Here is an 18,086-nt window from a genome sequence, read left to right on the forward strand (position 1 = left end):
ACATTTTGGCAACGAATATGGTCGACGGTTTGAGTTGCCACGTTCTTCACGTAGTTCACGTTTACCTTTGTTCCGACGCAACACTTTCTAGGCTAGGCTATTTCTGAAATACACGGATTGCGGTTTAAGCGCTTTACCTAACAATAGATGATTTAGTGTTCTCGTACACGTTGCATAGAACGCAGACAGGAGTATCTTTCGAAGCGTTAAATTAAAAGCAACTGCGTAGTAGTATATAGAAAAAGTGCCTAAAGAGCGTAAAACATAATATGCACATCTTACCAAACTGATAGATGTTGAAATATCTGTTTTCTGAATAAAAAAAAACGCAAACAGAAAATGCCAATAAATTATTTTTTCCATCGGGAAAAAGCTTTCCAACCATTGAAGCTTAATGTAAAAAGTTTGCCAATTGCGTTCCAGTCAAAATGCAAATGTTCGAAATTTTGTTTCCAGTTTTCAATTTGTGTTTTTCCTCCCATTGTATTAGAGGGTTAGTGTCTGTGAAATTGACTTAAACTAGGATTTCAGCATGTATAATGTATTACACGAGTGAGTCGGGCCATCTCTTGGATTTTCTAACTAGTTAGCATTCGCCGCCTCATCGACTACTCCTCTGTAATATTTATGCGCCCACTTCAGTTCGCTCCTCGACTGCGAACACCTCATTATAAGCTTCCAGTTTACTTTCGTAATCATGAATTATTTGGGAGCCGATGCTGTTTGCAAAAATATTCGATATTCATTATTGAACTTCGAAGATATCTCGATTGTGATTATCTTGTAGCCTAAAGGACTTCCTGAGAAATAGGTGTGTCTAATTTTCACTTTATAATGTATAAATTTTCTGTTACATAACGTACAACCCTACTGGATAAAATCGTCCTGGATAAAGAAAAGGCAGCGCCCACCTATCCTGCTTCAACCTAAGGGCGTGCTATGAGTTGTTTTGTATAGAATTCGACTAATGGGAATAATCGTTTTATGTGAGGTGATCAGTCTCGTCTTAGGAGATCATATAAGGCGATTTGGAAAATAATTAATTCCGATGGAACAGTGTGCGAGACGCGTTAGGTAACCGGCGGCGGGCGAGCGAGATGGTAGACGGCGCGCGCCGACTCCACTATTGATCGTGGGGAATGACGCCCGGGGTGACCCAAATAGAGCCTCGTGCACCCTCCGCCCTCAAACCAAGCACCCCTTCGCCGACACCAACCGCCCCGGCCCTCGCGCCGCCCGCCAGCGCCACCACCCTGCGAACCGCACGACGACGAAATTTCATATCAGCCGGTCTTTCACGGAGAAGGAATGGCCCGCTGCCCCCTACACGTGATACAAACGCCTCTCCATAATATATGAAGCATGGTTCCCTTTGAATATCTCCGTTTATAATAACCGAAATTATAATGAATTAACATATTCTTCTGTTAAACCTTTTGTTTAAGTATTCTGTTTTCATTTCATCTCATTTCAATGTCGGTGCACCGTGGACTCGAGTGGAATGAGTCATTAATTAAGTAACATTCAACACTTCAATTCTGCTAAGTTGGATAAAGGATTTCTTCCATCAATTAACATTAGGTGCCCATAAAAATATATTTTATGATTATTTTATTATTGAATTTCACTGGCTATATCCTGACTATAAACACAAGTAGATGCAGTTTGTGTGATGCGTGGGTGAGCACAGCACATTATCTTGCAAAACACATGAAACCCCCGACCGCAGATCGTGAAAACAATGAGAAGAAAAATCCTTTTGTTTAAACGTTCCAGTCCAGACCTGGTAAAATGAAAAATAAGCGCACAGCTAGGGCATGACGGATGCTGAAATTGAAAAGTGTGCAACTTTGCGTTTTATTGTACCGTGGAGGCATAGACTGCAGGAGATTGCGAATAAAATGTAGCCACCATTGCCTCACTGCATTTACGACTGGCTTTAAAACATTTCAACGTAAAAATAACGTAAAATACAATGTATATTTTTACAGGTCGCTTGGAACTGGGTTCCGCGTAATTTTTTGTTTTTATTGAAAGCAGTTTTAAGCCTAACGACGCCCTTATCTCGCAAAACATGTGTGCGCTATTTCATGTTCAAGTAGAAACAAGGCGCTCGAGGATGGTCACACGACGGCAAAAGTGCCCACTTAACATTTGCTGACTTTTAATTATCACATGGCTTGAAACATTGGTAATATTGCAGAGCGTACGCATCTCTTTCAGTTTCAGATTGCACAGGCTCGCAATTAGCCGTGGTACTGAAATCTCATTAAAGTTTGGTTTGTGTTGCTCACGTATAACGCGTCGGGTAACGTTTCAGTTCTTTGATAAACCACTTTTGGTTTGCGTTATTAAAATGGCGGATTAATTAAACTAGTTGTACGTGTATACATGTTAAAAGTTCTGTCTTTTATAAGTTAACGCTTCACACACCACATATGGCTTTGAATTATTACAATGCGTCGTTTACAATGTACGTGCATCCAAACTAATCCCATTAAACTCGTAACATTGTAAACTACAGTATAATTAACTTTTTGAGTAATGTTAACGCAATTCAATGAATTGAATGTCTTTGTTACGTAAGAACGTATACAGCTCAGCTGAGTTATAATGAAAAATGATCACTAGTAGTACAAACGTTTGCGTGGTCTGAAAAAGCTGTATCGAAACGTTTATTGCCTAATTTCGACTGTAGCATAGATCTAAACAGATCAAACGTCTAATACGGTGTATTAAAGCGCTAATATCCTTTTGATCTTGTGTTAAAATAAATATACAAAAGCGGGAAATGTTTTCACCGATTCTTTAAGTGCTTTAATACCGGCCGACCTCGCTTTCTAGTTATTTATAAAACTTAGTATAGATTTTACCTTCCTATTTATGATTCTCATTGTCCTAGATTCACAAAGTATCCAATTAGATCGACTTGGAACACAACGGAATATTAGATATACCGCAAAAAGCTGAGTAGCAATTAACTTTATTGATTAGCTAAATATAGCTCTGTAAATGCACTGTCAGTTCCTCGGTCCAATGAAAAATTCATCGCACTGGCTTGTATGCGCTTCTGTCTCCATGCAGACGGGACTTTAATATTCTTCGGGTAAGCGGACTCGAGTGCCGTTTCAGGTACTATGTGGGTTTTTGCTTTACACTGAAGTAATAAACTCTGTGCCAGTTTCAACAGACAGTAGTGGTCATTTGGTCAGAAGACGCGGCTACTCGTAAAACATTTACGTATTTCAATTTATTTATATTTGGAGGTTATGACATTATCATAATGCGAATGCAATAAAACTGGCGTATGTTCATTGTACACTCACCATCAAGGCGGATTGCTGGCCACCAAAACGTAAACTTAGGCAAAGCTTTATGAGTTTAGATGCGTTTAAATTGAAAACCAAGACATACTGTTTGGGATTTCAATATAATACTAACACGCGCATATAATGCGTATAAACGTTTGCTTATCTAGAACATTGTAATACCCCGCAAGCAGCACGTATTTTTATCAATACAGGGAGTAACGTAGGGCGTGCCGGTTAGGTTTTACAGTGGCATGCCTCGGTTCGACCTACTCGGTAGACTCAGCTAAATACGTAAGATATTATACTAGTAGTCTCATAATATCTTCAGGTTTGAGTTATATCCTAAGGAAATGTATTTAAAAATACATGGTTATCGTCGGCTACGGTAAAGTAGTATATGGGGCGTTTGCTAGTATACTAGGAGAGGTCGGCAGAGTCCGTGCATCGACGGAATGCTTGTCGATCAGGAGAGGCTGTCAACGTACCGGTTGTGGAAGGTTACGAGCGGGGCGGGTGCCGCGGCGGTAGCGGTATCGGGGATGTGGCGGGGAAGTGGCGGTGGCGGAGGGTGGAGCGGCGTGCGCAGCAGGGTGCGCGCGGCGGTGGAGCGGCGGCGCTGGCGTCGTGACGCAGTGTGACGTCAGTGCGCCGTCAACTCGATACGCGCCGGCCCCACCGTCAGTCGCCGCCCGAAGCAGGCCACCGAACGTCGCGCTCTTCGCGCCTGGCTCTCTCATACCGGGTTTTAGTTTAGTACCACGATGACATAGCCCCAGTGTCGTGCGACGGAAAACAACGTGAAGCGCACATATTTTTAAGTTTTTTCATTCGGTCGAGGAAACCATAAGGGTCCCGTTGTTGCAGAACTAACTACGACCCACCCCGTTCCGTTGAGGGAAAAGGCGAGACCCCAGAGGCGGCTTGTTCACTTTTATCCGCCTTTACATAAAGACTAGCGAAAATGGGCGAGGTGAGTGCAGTGCCTGTAGTAGTGCTTGCATTAGCCTTTGTAGTTGCGAGCACCGACCAACGAAACAGTGCTTTCGTGAAGGTGTTAAGTGCATGTCAGTCGATGAGTGCGGAAAGGTAACGTGGTCCAAGTGACCGATATGCCCTGCTGCTTGAGAACGGAGCTTTTGTCACTTAAACCATACTCTAAGGCATTATGCAGTATATAATTTTGCAAAAGAAAAAAAAATGCACGATCCTTTGTTCTGATAAAAAAAAAACTAAGCTATTATCCTGCGCACGTAGCCGCTGCGATTTCTTCTCATATAATGTAAAGTAAAAATAATGTAATCGCTTTATGTCTATAAAATCTTTATTTATTGTACTATATCCTTCTTCTGTGATACGTAAAGTAGCATTTATTTTAACTGCGTAATCTAGATATAGCACGTAGATGATAAATTTTGAAGAATAAAGGGGGAGCAATATATTGGAGACGCCGCCGGCTGGATTGCGTAACTCGTCCGTATCGATCTGTGCGAAGCGCAGGACACCACTCTTGTGTCGCTGAACCGCTTCCTCGAATTCGGGATAAAACGGTCGGTCTCCAGGAGGATACGGGTCACAATAAAATTGTATATTTCTAGTATAGATTTTTTACATTGCAACTTCTTTAATTATCGGCATCTATTGTCATAGCGGAACACAATCGGGGTACATGCGCGTCGGATTCACATATTGGCTGATCAAATCCATTTTTCTCGGTGGTTACTCTCGTGGATTACGCAGAACATAGTTTTCCATTCACGAAATGAAATGTTATAATTTAAAAGCATCTTACTCAGGATTTGGGTCGGATTTTATGTCTGCAAATCGATAAAATGGATAGGCAGTTTAAATTTAAAATGTTTTATCGGCGTTGAGATTTTTAATGGCCATTATTTCTTTCGTCGGAGTGCATGAGTATTTGAATAAAAATTCTTGCTTTAGAAGCAACCATTGCGCGTGGGAATTAGGTATCCTATTGCGAATTAGGTAAATTATGGGCGTCCATATGGGGTGGTTTGGATGTACCTCGTTACACCCGTTTTGCAGGTCAGTCGTGCCCGGGATCACAGCCTGCGCGGATCGCTCTCGGTATTTTAAAAAAAAATCATTCAATTTCAATTTAGTTTTGCCCTGTAAAATGGATTCAATCTAGATTTTCATTCATTCTAAAATCACCACTCGTTGACTTCGCGTCTTGTTAAAAAGACTAGTCGGACGGCAGCGTATCTATCTTGAAGGTGAAGAGACCTCGCTAGGTGATCTGAAGGAAGTAGCTAACAGGTTGTCGCGGGAGTCGACCGTGCTTCGGACACGACTATAAGAGCACCGAAGGTTTATTAGAAAATTGCTTTGACATTATGTCATTTAAATCGCATAGAGTACCGGCGCTCTATTGGTGTATTTCCTTTATCCTTTATGACGACAGCACGCATCAATTAGGATATTAGACCTCGACTTTGGGGTAAAGTCTTTGCGAATGTCACTAACAGTGCCTGTTTTCTCAATAATTTCCTGAATTGCAATTATGCAAGAGTTTAGTAAGAGTTTTCTAAGTACATTATAATTGCATCGGTTTCTGTTAACATTTAAAACAGCTGCCCAGATTTAGGTCATTCACCCCCTTTATTTTAAGGTATTATGTAACATTGTAGTTCCCTTGTAAGTAGTTAAAGGTATTTTAAAAATAATTGGTCTACATTTTTTAATTATTGCGCAATGCGTCAATGTTCAATAACGCATTAAGAAGACCTAAATCTCGCGATTGTTATGAAATTACTTCTTGCGTCCATTAAGCCGTCGACCTAATTTTGGGGAATTCCTGAATCAATACAGTCGATGTGGTGTTCCATCCGGGCTCTCTCCAGCTCAGTCGGCTTCCGGATTTCGAGCAGCAACGTACCTGCTCCAGTCCTCTTTTCCTCTTCAAAGACTTTAAGTGTGATAGTGTTACTTGAAAAGAATAGTGCGTTACGTAACTTCGTTCACTTTGAAAAAATCTAAAATGTTTCATCTCTACTTTTGTTTCGAATGTTGAACATTCTCTTTAACATTGTGTTCTGCTTAAGTTAATCTTATTTGTTTAAAGAACTTGGTCTGTGGTCTTCCAGACAAAGCAACTAAAGGTTATCCAAATTGTTTTTAATCTTTTGCACTTATCTATTGTAAGCTTGTCTTCAATTTGTACCTACTCTTTTTATTCAGTGAGTAGGTACCATAGTATAAACATTTTATAAAAGCGCAATAGTTGAATTAATGAGTGCGTTTCCATTTAAAACTATTATGTAACGTTTCGCATTTATACCAGTGCATAAACACTCAATGTAAAATTCCATACCACTTAAACATCGCAAATGATCCAGTTGATTTAAATATTGTCAATAATTTATACTTGCCAAAACATGTAATATGTTTAAATGTGATTCAAGGTTTTCGCTAAAAGATTTCTCTGAAAGAATATGGAATACATCTCAAATCACATTGATGTATGCCAATAGTATAAACGTTTCACGATCGGCTGCTGATCAATTTTCCAATGTTATGACATGCTTTGTCACTCACTGTGTACAATTGATTTCTAATTTACAACATGTGCATATAACATCGAGGCGTGTAGAAAGTCTGTGCCTGATAATAATAGTATTTTGGCACTGAATCGTATGACATCGGGAGAGCCCGCCGGTCGCGTCACATTGCTGTATAATAATATGTCCCATTCACACGTGACGCGTTTACTACGATAGTAACCACATTTTTTCGGCATAAAGCAGTTTGCCACCGACTCAATGAAGCCTCGGTCGCTCGTTGACATTCGCGTTCCATTTGATTGAAATGTAGTTTCTATTAATAATTATTATTGTATTGCTGTTGTATAGTACATTCTCTCAATGTGGCAATACACAAATATAAAAACACCTTTTTAAATCTGAATAACGTTTTTGTACAGTTGTTCACTCTCACTTTCCTCATTTTCCTCAAGTTAAAACTAAAATAATTTTGTACATAGTATGTATTATAATATTTTATTCACTCTAACCAAAATTTCCTTCTGCACTCGCGTAATTCTCACCGGGTCAATTCTTTAGTCGCACTCCACCCTTTCACCCTTTGTAACAGACGTCGTTGCCAAAATTCGTCCTTGAATGTTGTAAAGTGGGTTAAATGTCCCCATAGCGTCGAGCTGTTTCATTCGCGGGGAGACCAGTTTCGATTTTATATCAGATATTCCGGTTTAACCTTTATAAAGATTATAAATGCGGTCGCCGGGGACCGGGGAGGCAACCTTGTCTTTTAGCTATTTATGTCGAGGGTAGCGAATGGGGGTTAAGTCCGCAGTGCGCATGCTCGCCGAGCGCGCCGCTTATGTAACTGGAGGATCATGGCTGCGACGTCCGCCTCTCCCGCACGCCTTCTCTTAGTTTAAACCGTTGTTCATATTCCATATTATTTAATTATAATTGCGAGTGTAGTTTCCGTGACGTTAGTCGGTGTTGAGACCTCGGAGCGGTCGTCGCCAAAGGCTGCCAGTCCGTAGTTAGCAGTGTTCGCGTAGTGTACCAGGATCGCTCTGCGCGCCCGTAATTCCCGATAACCTTCACGGGAATTCAGGGCGCGGTTTAATGAGGCCTGCTACGAAAACGTTTGTCAATTAGCGACGGCGACGGTTGACTTGTTTACGGCACCGCGGACGCATTTAGAACTGAGCGACATTACTCCCCTTTTGCACACAATACCAAGTTTATTACTTTGAAGTTTCCGGTAACCTTCTCACAATGGTAAGACTTACAATTACAGTAATATTTAGTTTCAGTGCTTTGATTTATTTGGTTTACACACGTTGGAACCAGTAGCTATTTGAAGCTTAAAACACAGTTGTAGTAAAGACTATTACAAAAGTAATACGTTGGATCTATACTTCAATTCAGATGTGGCAGTGCGAGCTTACTGTATCAGTTATAGTCTCTTAAATTTTCTATTTTTGGTCAATTATAGTATGAACTTTAGTTATAAACATAGCTTACAATTGTATAGTATTGTTTCGGGTTAATTTTATAACATCAAAAAAAAATCAAGCCATACTTAATATCGTAGCGAGACTTAATTTAATATTTTTAGTGTCGATTTTATCTTCTGATACGAACGAATTTAAGACTAAAGTTGAATTTGTTAATTTTTGAATCCACATTTTTTTATAATAGTGCAGTATTATATACACGGTAATATCATTATTGAATACGTAGAATCAATCATGCGTAGAGATGTTTTGTGGGGTGTGCTTAGGTTCGCACGCGCAACTAGTTCAGATCAATTGAACGCCATTGAGCTGGTCCCTACCATCTCTGTGCACTTGTGTTCCACAAGGTTATGCTCCATGCTCCCCTTTGTTCGCTTGCGAATCGAAACTCAGTGCTCGTTTATCTCACCGTAGTTAAAATTACAAATAGTTTACGCAACACTCATTTGCATAAATTTCATTGTTTGTTGACTTGTTTTGATAATGCTATCAACATTTCATTGTAATTATGTAAAAAAAAATACTTTCGTCATTCGAGACCTTTCGCTCAATTATATCAAATTGTTTATTCTTAATTCATGTTTGTTTCTTTGTGTTTCTGTCTCGGAGTTTCGATTTTGCATGATTCATCTGATTGTGATTGTTTGATTAACCGTGTGAAGCTATCATCATGCGACATCGTAACTCTGGGCATCACCAATCATCCATCGCATAGCCCATAGGGCCGCCTTGTAGAACGTGTCTAGCCCCTAGTTGTGTTTACAGCATGGCCGTACCGACTCGTACCGCGTCGCCACCATCGGGCCCATTAAGGACGACAATAGAACAGCTGACGGGCAGTACAAGGTTTTTATTTACGTTACCACTTTTCATATGTACCACCAAAGTGAGATTTGATGACAGCGCTCGTTGCAACGCGAAGCATCTGTAATCATCATCACATCGCATGCATGTATTCTTGAGAGCATTGTAATGTTTCCTCTTATGTTTTGATTTTGCTCTTAGATTTAAGAATAAAAAAATATAAAATAAAAATATTTTTTTAAATGTTACAAGTGACTGCACATAATAACGCTTTTGTTTCTCAACGCAATGTTGCAGACCCGCCGGAAACCCCCTGCGAAAAAGCGGAAACCAGGAGATTTAGAAGATCTTAAACAGGAGTTGGACATCGATTATCACAAAGTAACACCGGAAGAACTATACCAAAGATTTCAGACACACCCAGAAAATGTAAGGCAACTGCTTGATAGGAAATCCCTTGAAATTAATGTAATTTTTCACCCAATAGAATTCCTGTTATGTACATCATGATGTTTGGTTACAGGGCCTTAGTCACGCAAAAGCGAAAGAGAATCTCGAACGGGACGGTCCAAACGCACTCACACCACCCAAACAGACACCCGAATGGGTGAAGTTTTGTAAAAATCTGTTTGGTGGCTTCGCATTATTACTATGGATTGGTGCTATTCTTTGCTTTATTGCATATGGAATCCAGGTAAGTTAATAAGCATGTCAATCCATTACATATAGCGTTATCAACGAAAAAATATAATTGCGCAATAAAATAATCCTCACATAAGACAGCCTACCACGATGGACTCCTTTGGGTGAATATTCCCTGTACAAATAAAATTCTTTTACTTAATTTATACCATCATCACTTAACAAACGAAAAACATCAATGAATTGGCTGGTCTGATCATCAGTATAAACTGAAGTTTTTGTCTTCCAGGCGAGTACCGTAGAAGAACCCTCCGATGATAACTTGTACCTTGGCATTGTATTGGCGGCTGTCGTGATCGTTACGGGTATATTCTCATACTACCAGGAAAGCAAGTCATCTAAAATTATGGAATCGTTCAAAAACATGGTCCCCCAGTTTGCCACCGTCATCCGCGAAGGCGAAAAGCTCACTCTCCGCGCTGAAGATTTGGTACTTGGTGATATTGTTGAAGTAAGTAATTGATATTGTAAGGTAAATGTAGTCAAATTTTCACAAGAGTCCGTAGTTACAAAGGATTTATATTATAATCACAGGTAAAATTCGGTGATCGTATCCCAGCTGATGTCCGCATCATTGAGGCGCGAGGATTCAAGGTGGACAACTCCAGTTTAACTGGCGAGTCTGAACCCCAGTCGCGAGGACCTGAATTCACTAACGAGAACCCACTGGAAACCAAGAATCTGGCATTCTTCTCTACCAACGCCGTTGAGGGAACTGCGAAGGGAATCGTTATCTGCTGTGGTGACAATACCGTAAGTATCCGTAGCTGCAATAGTGAAAGCAAAATCCTTTAAATGAAATTTCCAAGATCCTATAACATGGTTTCTTTCCTTTGAACAGGTCATGGGCCGTATCGCTGGTTTAGCTTCTGGTTTGGATACCGGAGAAACCCCCATTGCCAAGGAAATCCACCATTTCATCCACTTGATTACTGGTGTAGCCGTGTTCCTCGGTGTTACCTTCTTCGTGATTGCCTTCATCCTTGGATACCATTGGCTTGATGCTGTCATTTTCTTGATCGGTAAAATGAGTCTCATAACTTACGGCCAATGTATGGTAATATTGAAATACAGATATTCATACTCGATTTTTTCCACAGGTATCATTGTAGCTAACGTACCCGAAGGTTTACTGGCCACTGTAACCGTATGCCTAACCCTCACTGCCAAACGAATGGCCTCAAAGAACTGCCTGGTGAAGAATCTGGAAGCTGTCGAGACCCTGGGCTCTACATCTACCATCTGCTCGGATAAGACCGGAACCCTCACCCAGAACAGGATGACCGTCGCCCACATGTGGTTCGATAACCAGATCATCGAAGCTGATACCACTGAGGATCAATCCGGAGTACAGTATGGTGGGTATAATAAGATAGACTTCTTTAAAAATAAAGATTTTACAAAACTTGCTCGTGATTTTTCAATATCTACTATTAGAAAATACATATTTAACTTTTCTCATCAGACCGCACTAGCCCTGGATTCAAAGCCCTCGCCAAAATCGCTACCCTCTGCAACCGAGCTGAATTCAAAGGTGGTCAGGAAGGTGTTCCCATTCTGAAGAAGGAAGTCGCTGGTGATGCCTCTGAAGCTGCTTTGCTGAAATGTATGGAACTTGCTCTCGGAGACGTCATGTCGATCAGGAAACGTAACAAGAAAGTGTGCGAAATTCCATTCAACTCTACCAACAAGTACCAGGTTTCGATCCACGAGAGTGATGATCCCAGCGACCCTCGCCACTTGCTCGTCATGAAGGGAGCTCCCGAAAGGATTCTGGAACGTTGCAGCACTATTTTCATTGGAGGAAAGGAAAAGGTAAAATATCATTCATCATAATATGGTGACAGTAATTCACCAATAGAGTTATAACCGATTTCTTGATTGTCATAATCGTTCCAGGTTTTGGACGAGGAAATGAAGGAAGCTTTCAACAATGCTTACTTGGAATTGGGCGGTCTCGGTGAACGTGTGCTCGGTTTCTGCGACTTACAACTGCCATCAGACAAATACCCCATTGGTTACAAGTTCAATACTGATGACCCCAACTTCCCCTTGGAGAACCTCCGCTTCGTTGGCCTCATGAGTATGATTGATCCTCCCCGTGCTGCCGTCCCTGACGCTGTTGCTAAGTGCCGATCTGCTGGAATTAAGGTAACAAATAACTTACGTAATAAATGCCGGCTAATGATGAAGTGTGATTACGAGGAACGTTAACTCAATGTACATTCTTTTTCCAGGTTATCATGGTTACTGGTGACCACCCTATCACTGCCAAGGCTATTGCCAAATCTGTAGGAATCATTTCTGAAGGTAATGAAACCGTTGAAGACATTGCTGCTCGTCTGAACATCCCTGTGTCGGAAGTGAACCCTCGCGAGGCCAAGGCTGCTGTCATTCACGGAACCGAACTCAGGGAGCTCAACTCTGACCAACTTGACGAAATCCTTAAGTACGTTACTCACTCTTACAAGACTATCCTCTGTACATATTTGAGATTTAGTAACACAATATATGAAACAAAGAAATAATTTCTTGGACCTTTTTAAAAATGTTGCCCTCTCGACGAATGCTATTACTTTTCAAATGCATATACAAAATTGATATAAGTTCTCCATATTCATATCTCGTCTCCCAAACCCAGGTTCCACACGGAAATTGTGTTCGCCCGCACGTCCCCACAACAGAAGCTGATCATCGTGGAGGGTTGCCAGCGTCTCGGCGCCATTGTGGCTGTCACCGGTGATGGTGTCAACGACTCCCCCGCTCTGAAGAAGGCTGACATCGGTGTTGCCATGGGCATTGCTGGCTCTGACGTGTCGAAACAGGTAAGATGTAAGGAACGGGGTGGCTGGAAACGAAGAAAAAATTGGTCCTTCGAGCAAGATAAATCGATACTCTGAATCGTAAACTTCTTAATATTATTTAGAAAAACACAGTATATTTTATACTTAATAAATCTTTATATAAGTCTACAAAATTAAAATGCAAATCAGTTATTTCAAAAGTTAAATTTACATTGGCATTCAAATTTGGCATGGTAAAACACCAATACGTATTATAGGCCGCCGACATGATCCTGCTGGACGATAACTTCGCGTCGATCGTGACTGGCGTAGAGGAGGGACGATTGATCTTCGACAATCTGAAGAAATCCATCGCTTACACCCTGACGTCGAACATTCCCGAAATCTCGCCCTTCCTTGCCTTTATCCTGTGCGACATTCCCCTGCCCCTCGGCACCGTCACTATCCTGTGCATTGATCTCGGAACTGACATGGTGAGTTCGAAACTTTTTAACTCTAACCTGTATGTTGACTTATACTGCAAGGGAATTGGTTTTAAATTTAAAAACTGATACAAATTTCATTTTGATTTCAAATAACATTTCAGTACAGAATTAATTGACGTAATTTTGACACATATTATATTAAGTTTACGTTCGATGGAGCTTGTGACTTATAAATTGAATTCAAAATTCATCTCGATTTCTATTGAATCTCGTAAAAATCTAATGAAAATACGGTACTATAAAAGTTCCAATACTATAGTACATACAATAAAAAAATTATAAGACGCAGTATCGTAGTATTTAGAATGTATAATACAACCGGTATTCTTGCAGTATACTAACTAAACCTCTACATTTAAATTAAAGAAACATAGTCTAAGATCTAGATAGGATGATGTATAACATAATACAGTTTGCAACTACTATCAGTTACTAAGAAAATTAAAACAAATACAATGTGTGACTGATATTAGTTGGAAAGTTTTATATTTTCCTTAGAATTTTCAGAGCCAACGTGGATCCCGTAAATATATGTATTTTAATAAGTTATTGACACTAGGTACCAGCGATTGCACTCGCGTACGAGGCGGCCGAGGCGGACATTATGAAACGCCCTCCTAGGAACCCATTTTGCGACAAACTTGTTAATGAGAGGTCTCTATAGTATATTACGTAATGTGTTGCCATAAATTCTAATGATAAAAGCTAATAACGCTGATGTTGTTTCGATATCGTGACGATTGGGTTGTCAAAAATTAACATTTACATTATTTCATATAACCGTAACGATAAAAAAACATTGATATATAAATATAGTATACTATTCGCTCTCCGCGTTACGGTTATGTAAAATATTAAAACCAGTAACAGTGTATTAAGATGTGAAGCCGTGCATGATATTACTAAACCATGTTTTCGTACAACTAATGACAGCCGAGAGTGTGCCGAATAACATGAATAGCTTACAGAAGTTGGACGTTTCAACGTGTTAGGCCTGTGGGTATGGGGGGTAACGCCTATGTGTTCTGTTTGTTGTAATGATGTGTGTGGAATACATTTGACGAACCCGTACAGGATACCATCACGGTGGTCGCTTGCCCAGGTTACGATCAATACAGTTAAGACAGACACAACACACTGAGTAACCACAGTCATCGTCATATCATCCCTACATCATCGAATTGAATACGACCGGTGTGAAATTATATCGCCATACTCATTCACAAGTCATTCGGTTAATTTTGTTAAGTTTCGCATTGTGACCGACTCCCGGTGCAAGTCATAATCGAAGTCATTCCATGATTAAAATTTGTGTTAATTATGTTTTGTTGATTAGTTTTTAAGCGTCAAGTGATTGCAAGCAAACGCCACCCCGCTTCGGGTACGAGTACTATATCTAGTGCGAGTACGTTTGCGTTCCTGCCTTGAGTCTCATGCTTATGATATTGTCCCGGGTGGCGTGTGATTGTAATGGTCTTGCTATGTGTTCGGTGTTGTGTCACGTGACAATGATGCACCTCGCTTGCGCGGAGCGTGTGAGCGGCGCCCGGGCGTGCGCGTGGCCGTGCGCGGGCGGACGCTCACATGGCTAGTGTTTGTGTAGGTGCCCGCCATTTCCCTGGCTTACGAGGAGGCCGAATCTGACATAATGAAGCGACAGCCGCGTAACCCTTTCACAGATAAACTAGTTAACGAGAGGTAAAACATAGCGAGTGTCATCCGACTCGTTCAAAGATATTATTCTATACGCTAATTGCTTGCTACCACGTGTACGATAGTCTTCAATATTGAGGTTTGGTTGTTGCCTGTAGTGTGTGAACGGTGCCCCGTAGGAACACCGCTCTATAGCTCTGTGTGTGGATATATTGAAGGCGACCAACGCACCGCTCCTAACTTTCTGGCTTGCGTTGTCTTTTTAAACTCTGCTCTAACGAATCTCCTTCCTTCTTTAAACTAACGTATGTAGCTTGGTGTCGTAGTGGAGCAACGCGTTTCGAACTCTCGACAGACCCGGGTCGTGGCCGCGGCGCAAACGCGTTGTTCCAAACGTTGACTTTGTCGTTTTTACTGTTTAATGTTAACACTTATTCGTTATCTGTGGTATATGTGTGGCCTTGCACAGGTAAGTGTTCGGTGTTATTTCGTCTCTGTCATTTGTCTATCGTGCATGAAAGACATGTTATCGATTTATTAACACGCCTTCCAATATTATTTATTTCTATATTGTATTTTGACTTTTTCATACGTTTTACCTCTCATGATCTCCATGCACACTTATGACACACTATTTGTTGACATTTTTTATCATTCGATCTTTACCACGTCACACTACTGGCTTCATGACACCACATCATATAGCGTAATTCCAGATCAGGTCTCTGTCATCAACGTATCATAGGCGGCAGTTACACATATTTATATTATATCGATACATAATACCAGTAACAATATGCTGCTAGGGCTTATATTATATTTTGTAATTCTATCACTAGAGTAGATATTTCGACTGATTTTATTACTCTCTTCTAAAGGTCGATTAAAAAAGCTACAATAGTTTAATGTTTCATCACGCCAATTTTTCTATTTTGACATTTATTAGCAAAATTTATGCGTAATATATTAAGTATGTATATTATAAATATCATTACTATGGTGTACCGTGTATCATGTACGTGGGATGTGTGCCGTGCGCGTGCGCGTCGTCGCTAGAGACGCCGGCGCCGGCGCGTGCCAGTGTCCACTCGTTACTCGTATATGTGTAATTGTATGTATAGTATGTTAAGTGTGAACGACTCGAGCGCCGCTCGGTCGGCTCGCGTGTGCTGGTTTGTCTAAATGCTTGGTGTTACCGAAGGTACCTGCTACTACTCATTGGCGTACGAGGCGCCCGAGTCTGATATCATGAAGCGGCAACCGCGGGATCCCCTTACCGCGACAATCTCGTCAACAGAAGGTTGGCCCCGCACCGCGCCGACGTCACCTGGCGACGCTTACTAGTTTATCATTTGGTGTTAACACAATGATTAGCCCCACTATCGATTAAATGCATTTACATCTGCGCATTTTGGTGAGATTTGACAAATCTGAGTGGTGCGGCTACTTGTGGTTCAACAATGCCAATTGAAATTGGATGTGGAAGAGTGATTACAATGAGGCGCAAACTAACGTTTACCATTTGTTCATCAACTTATTGTTGATATCGATTAGTTATAGTCATGTGACATAATATAAACTTATTACTTTACAATCACAATGAAATACATTCAGAAAATGAACATAGAAAATTTTCTTTTCAATTTGTAAATTTTATATTTTATAGATTTTTATAAAATTCTCTAGCGATCTAATTAATTCAATAGAATTAGAGGAATTAGTCCTTAATCTATTTCTCTGTAACCTTCACTCTTCCATGTTTCAAGTTAGCGACTCGATTGAGCGATGCGACGCTGTTACGAGAAAATGCACGTTTAGTGAACGAATTAGAGGATTGTTTAGAGTGTCATAGTTAACGCACTAGTGGTTAAATTGTGTGTGGATAGACATGTTAGTCATAGTAGTGCATAGAGACAATATAAATTGGTTGGTTAAAAAAATAAACTTTTTTAAGGAATGACTTAGGCGTCATCGAGCATCTATAGTAATATTATATTGTTTTATATGAATTTATTATTTTTTTATGTAATTTACTGTACATTATAATATGTAAAGTATTGTAGCACGAGGCTAAGCAAAGACCACTTCGCTGTAGCGCTTGCAAGGCTCACAAACACATCACGTTCATGCATAGGGCTGACTTCTTCCTTTTCTTCTTTTGTTTCAAACTTTATACCTATTGAATTATCTACTTCAAATATAACGAACGCTTCCGCTTTCTTTATAATATTCCGAACTGGTGCATGTGGACACACAGCATGTAATCTTACATCACTGTAGATTTTAAACTGAAAGTGTGACATGAAAATTGGCAGTTACTTTTGTTCTGTTTTAAAATTATTTCAAATCATCCGGATTATTCTTATGTCAAATATTACAAGAAGTGTCTCCGTTTTCATGTCATTAAATTAAGTCTAGACATAGCAAGGTAGATAAAGCGCAGGAAACATTGATAATTATAATTTATACAAACTGTACTTTCTGCTTGAGTATTTACTGTTTTTTGTCTACATTGATATATTAGTGAATATCTTCCGAGCCTCACAAAACCCACTGCTTTATAGTAGCCCACATTAGATAAATCTGCATAAGTAATATCAGAAAGACTAAAAATGCAGTTCAACTAAAATAAATTAAAAAAATTATTGAAATATTTGAGAAATAGCTTGAAAGTCTTGACGCTTATGACGTTTTGCTTTTGAAGTGCGCTCTCCTAACATGTTTTTATGTGGGGGTTGACAGGTTGATTTCGATGGCTTATGGACAAATCGGCATGATCCAAGCCGCCGCTGGTTTCTTCGTGTATTTCGTGATCATGGCTGAGAACGGATTTTTGCCAATGAAACTGTTCGGCATCAGGAAGCAATGGGACTCGAAGGCCATCAACGATTTGACCGACTCGTACGGACAGGAATGGGTGGGTATTGGAACTTAGTGTTTTGCTGATCAAAAACTTTTACTTTGAGTTTAGAGTGTTACAGCATAATCAGCTCAGTATTCGTATTAATCGATAACGCAACACATTTCAGACCTACCGCGACCGCAAGGCCCTGGAGTTCACGTGCCACACCGCTTTCTTCGTCTCGATCGTCGTGGTGCAGTGGGCCGATCTGATCATTTGCAAGACCCGCCGCAACTCCATCATTCACCAGGGCATGCGTAACTGGGCTCTCAACTTTGGTCTCGTATTCGAAACCGCCCTCGCCGCGTTCCTGTCGTACACGCCCGGTATGGACAAGGGCCTGAGGATGTACCCACTCAAGTGAGTAACGTACTACTATCTGTTTAATGATTGGTTTGACCTGGAAGGTCCGTACAG

General features: G+C 40.5%; 1 protein-coding gene across 12 annotated transcripts in view; it reads left to right on the forward strand.

Moving 5' to 3' along the window:
- Positions 1 to 18,086, forward strand: part of LOC115449115 (sodium/potassium-transporting ATPase subunit alpha) — a 73,831-nt gene that overhangs the window by 29,687 nt on the left and 26,058 nt on the right. Inside the window, exons 1-16 of one of the 12 annotated variants that reach the window (XM_030176831.2) lie at positions 4,273 to 4,281; positions 9,085 to 9,165; positions 9,421 to 9,552; positions 9,647 to 9,817; positions 10,055 to 10,276; positions 10,360 to 10,578; positions 10,667 to 10,847; positions 10,926 to 11,183; positions 11,291 to 11,640; positions 11,725 to 11,976; positions 12,063 to 12,274; positions 12,467 to 12,650; positions 12,887 to 13,102; positions 13,674 to 13,768; positions 17,510 to 17,684; positions 17,797 to 18,033. In XM_030176831.2, the coding sequence (XP_030032691.2) occupies positions 4,273 to 4,281; positions 9,085 to 9,165; positions 9,421 to 9,552; positions 9,647 to 9,817; positions 10,055 to 10,276; positions 10,360 to 10,578; positions 10,667 to 10,847; positions 10,926 to 11,183; positions 11,291 to 11,640; positions 11,725 to 11,976; positions 12,063 to 12,274; positions 12,467 to 12,650; positions 12,887 to 13,102; positions 13,674 to 13,768; positions 17,510 to 17,684; positions 17,797 to 18,033 (2,994 nt within the window). Of the gene's footprint in view, positions 1 to 3,978; positions 4,282 to 7,795; positions 8,081 to 9,084; positions 9,166 to 9,420; positions 9,553 to 9,646; positions 9,818 to 10,054; positions 10,277 to 10,359; positions 10,579 to 10,666; positions 10,848 to 10,925; positions 11,184 to 11,290; positions 11,641 to 11,724; positions 11,977 to 12,062; positions 12,275 to 12,466; positions 12,651 to 12,886; positions 13,103 to 13,673; positions 13,769 to 14,717; positions 14,813 to 17,509; positions 17,685 to 17,796; positions 18,054 to 18,086 lie in introns of those variants that run through there. The other 11 variants (XM_030176829.2, XM_030176826.2, XM_030176827.2 and 8 more) reach the window with 11 other exon arrangements.

Source organism: Manduca sexta, chromosome 13 (genome assembly GCF_014839805.1).
Source record: "Manduca sexta isolate Smith_Timp_Sample1 chromosome 13, JHU_Msex_v1.0, whole genome shotgun sequence".
In the NCBI taxonomy this organism is placed as follows: domain Eukaryota; kingdom Metazoa; phylum Arthropoda; class Insecta; order Lepidoptera; family Sphingidae; genus Manduca; species Manduca sexta.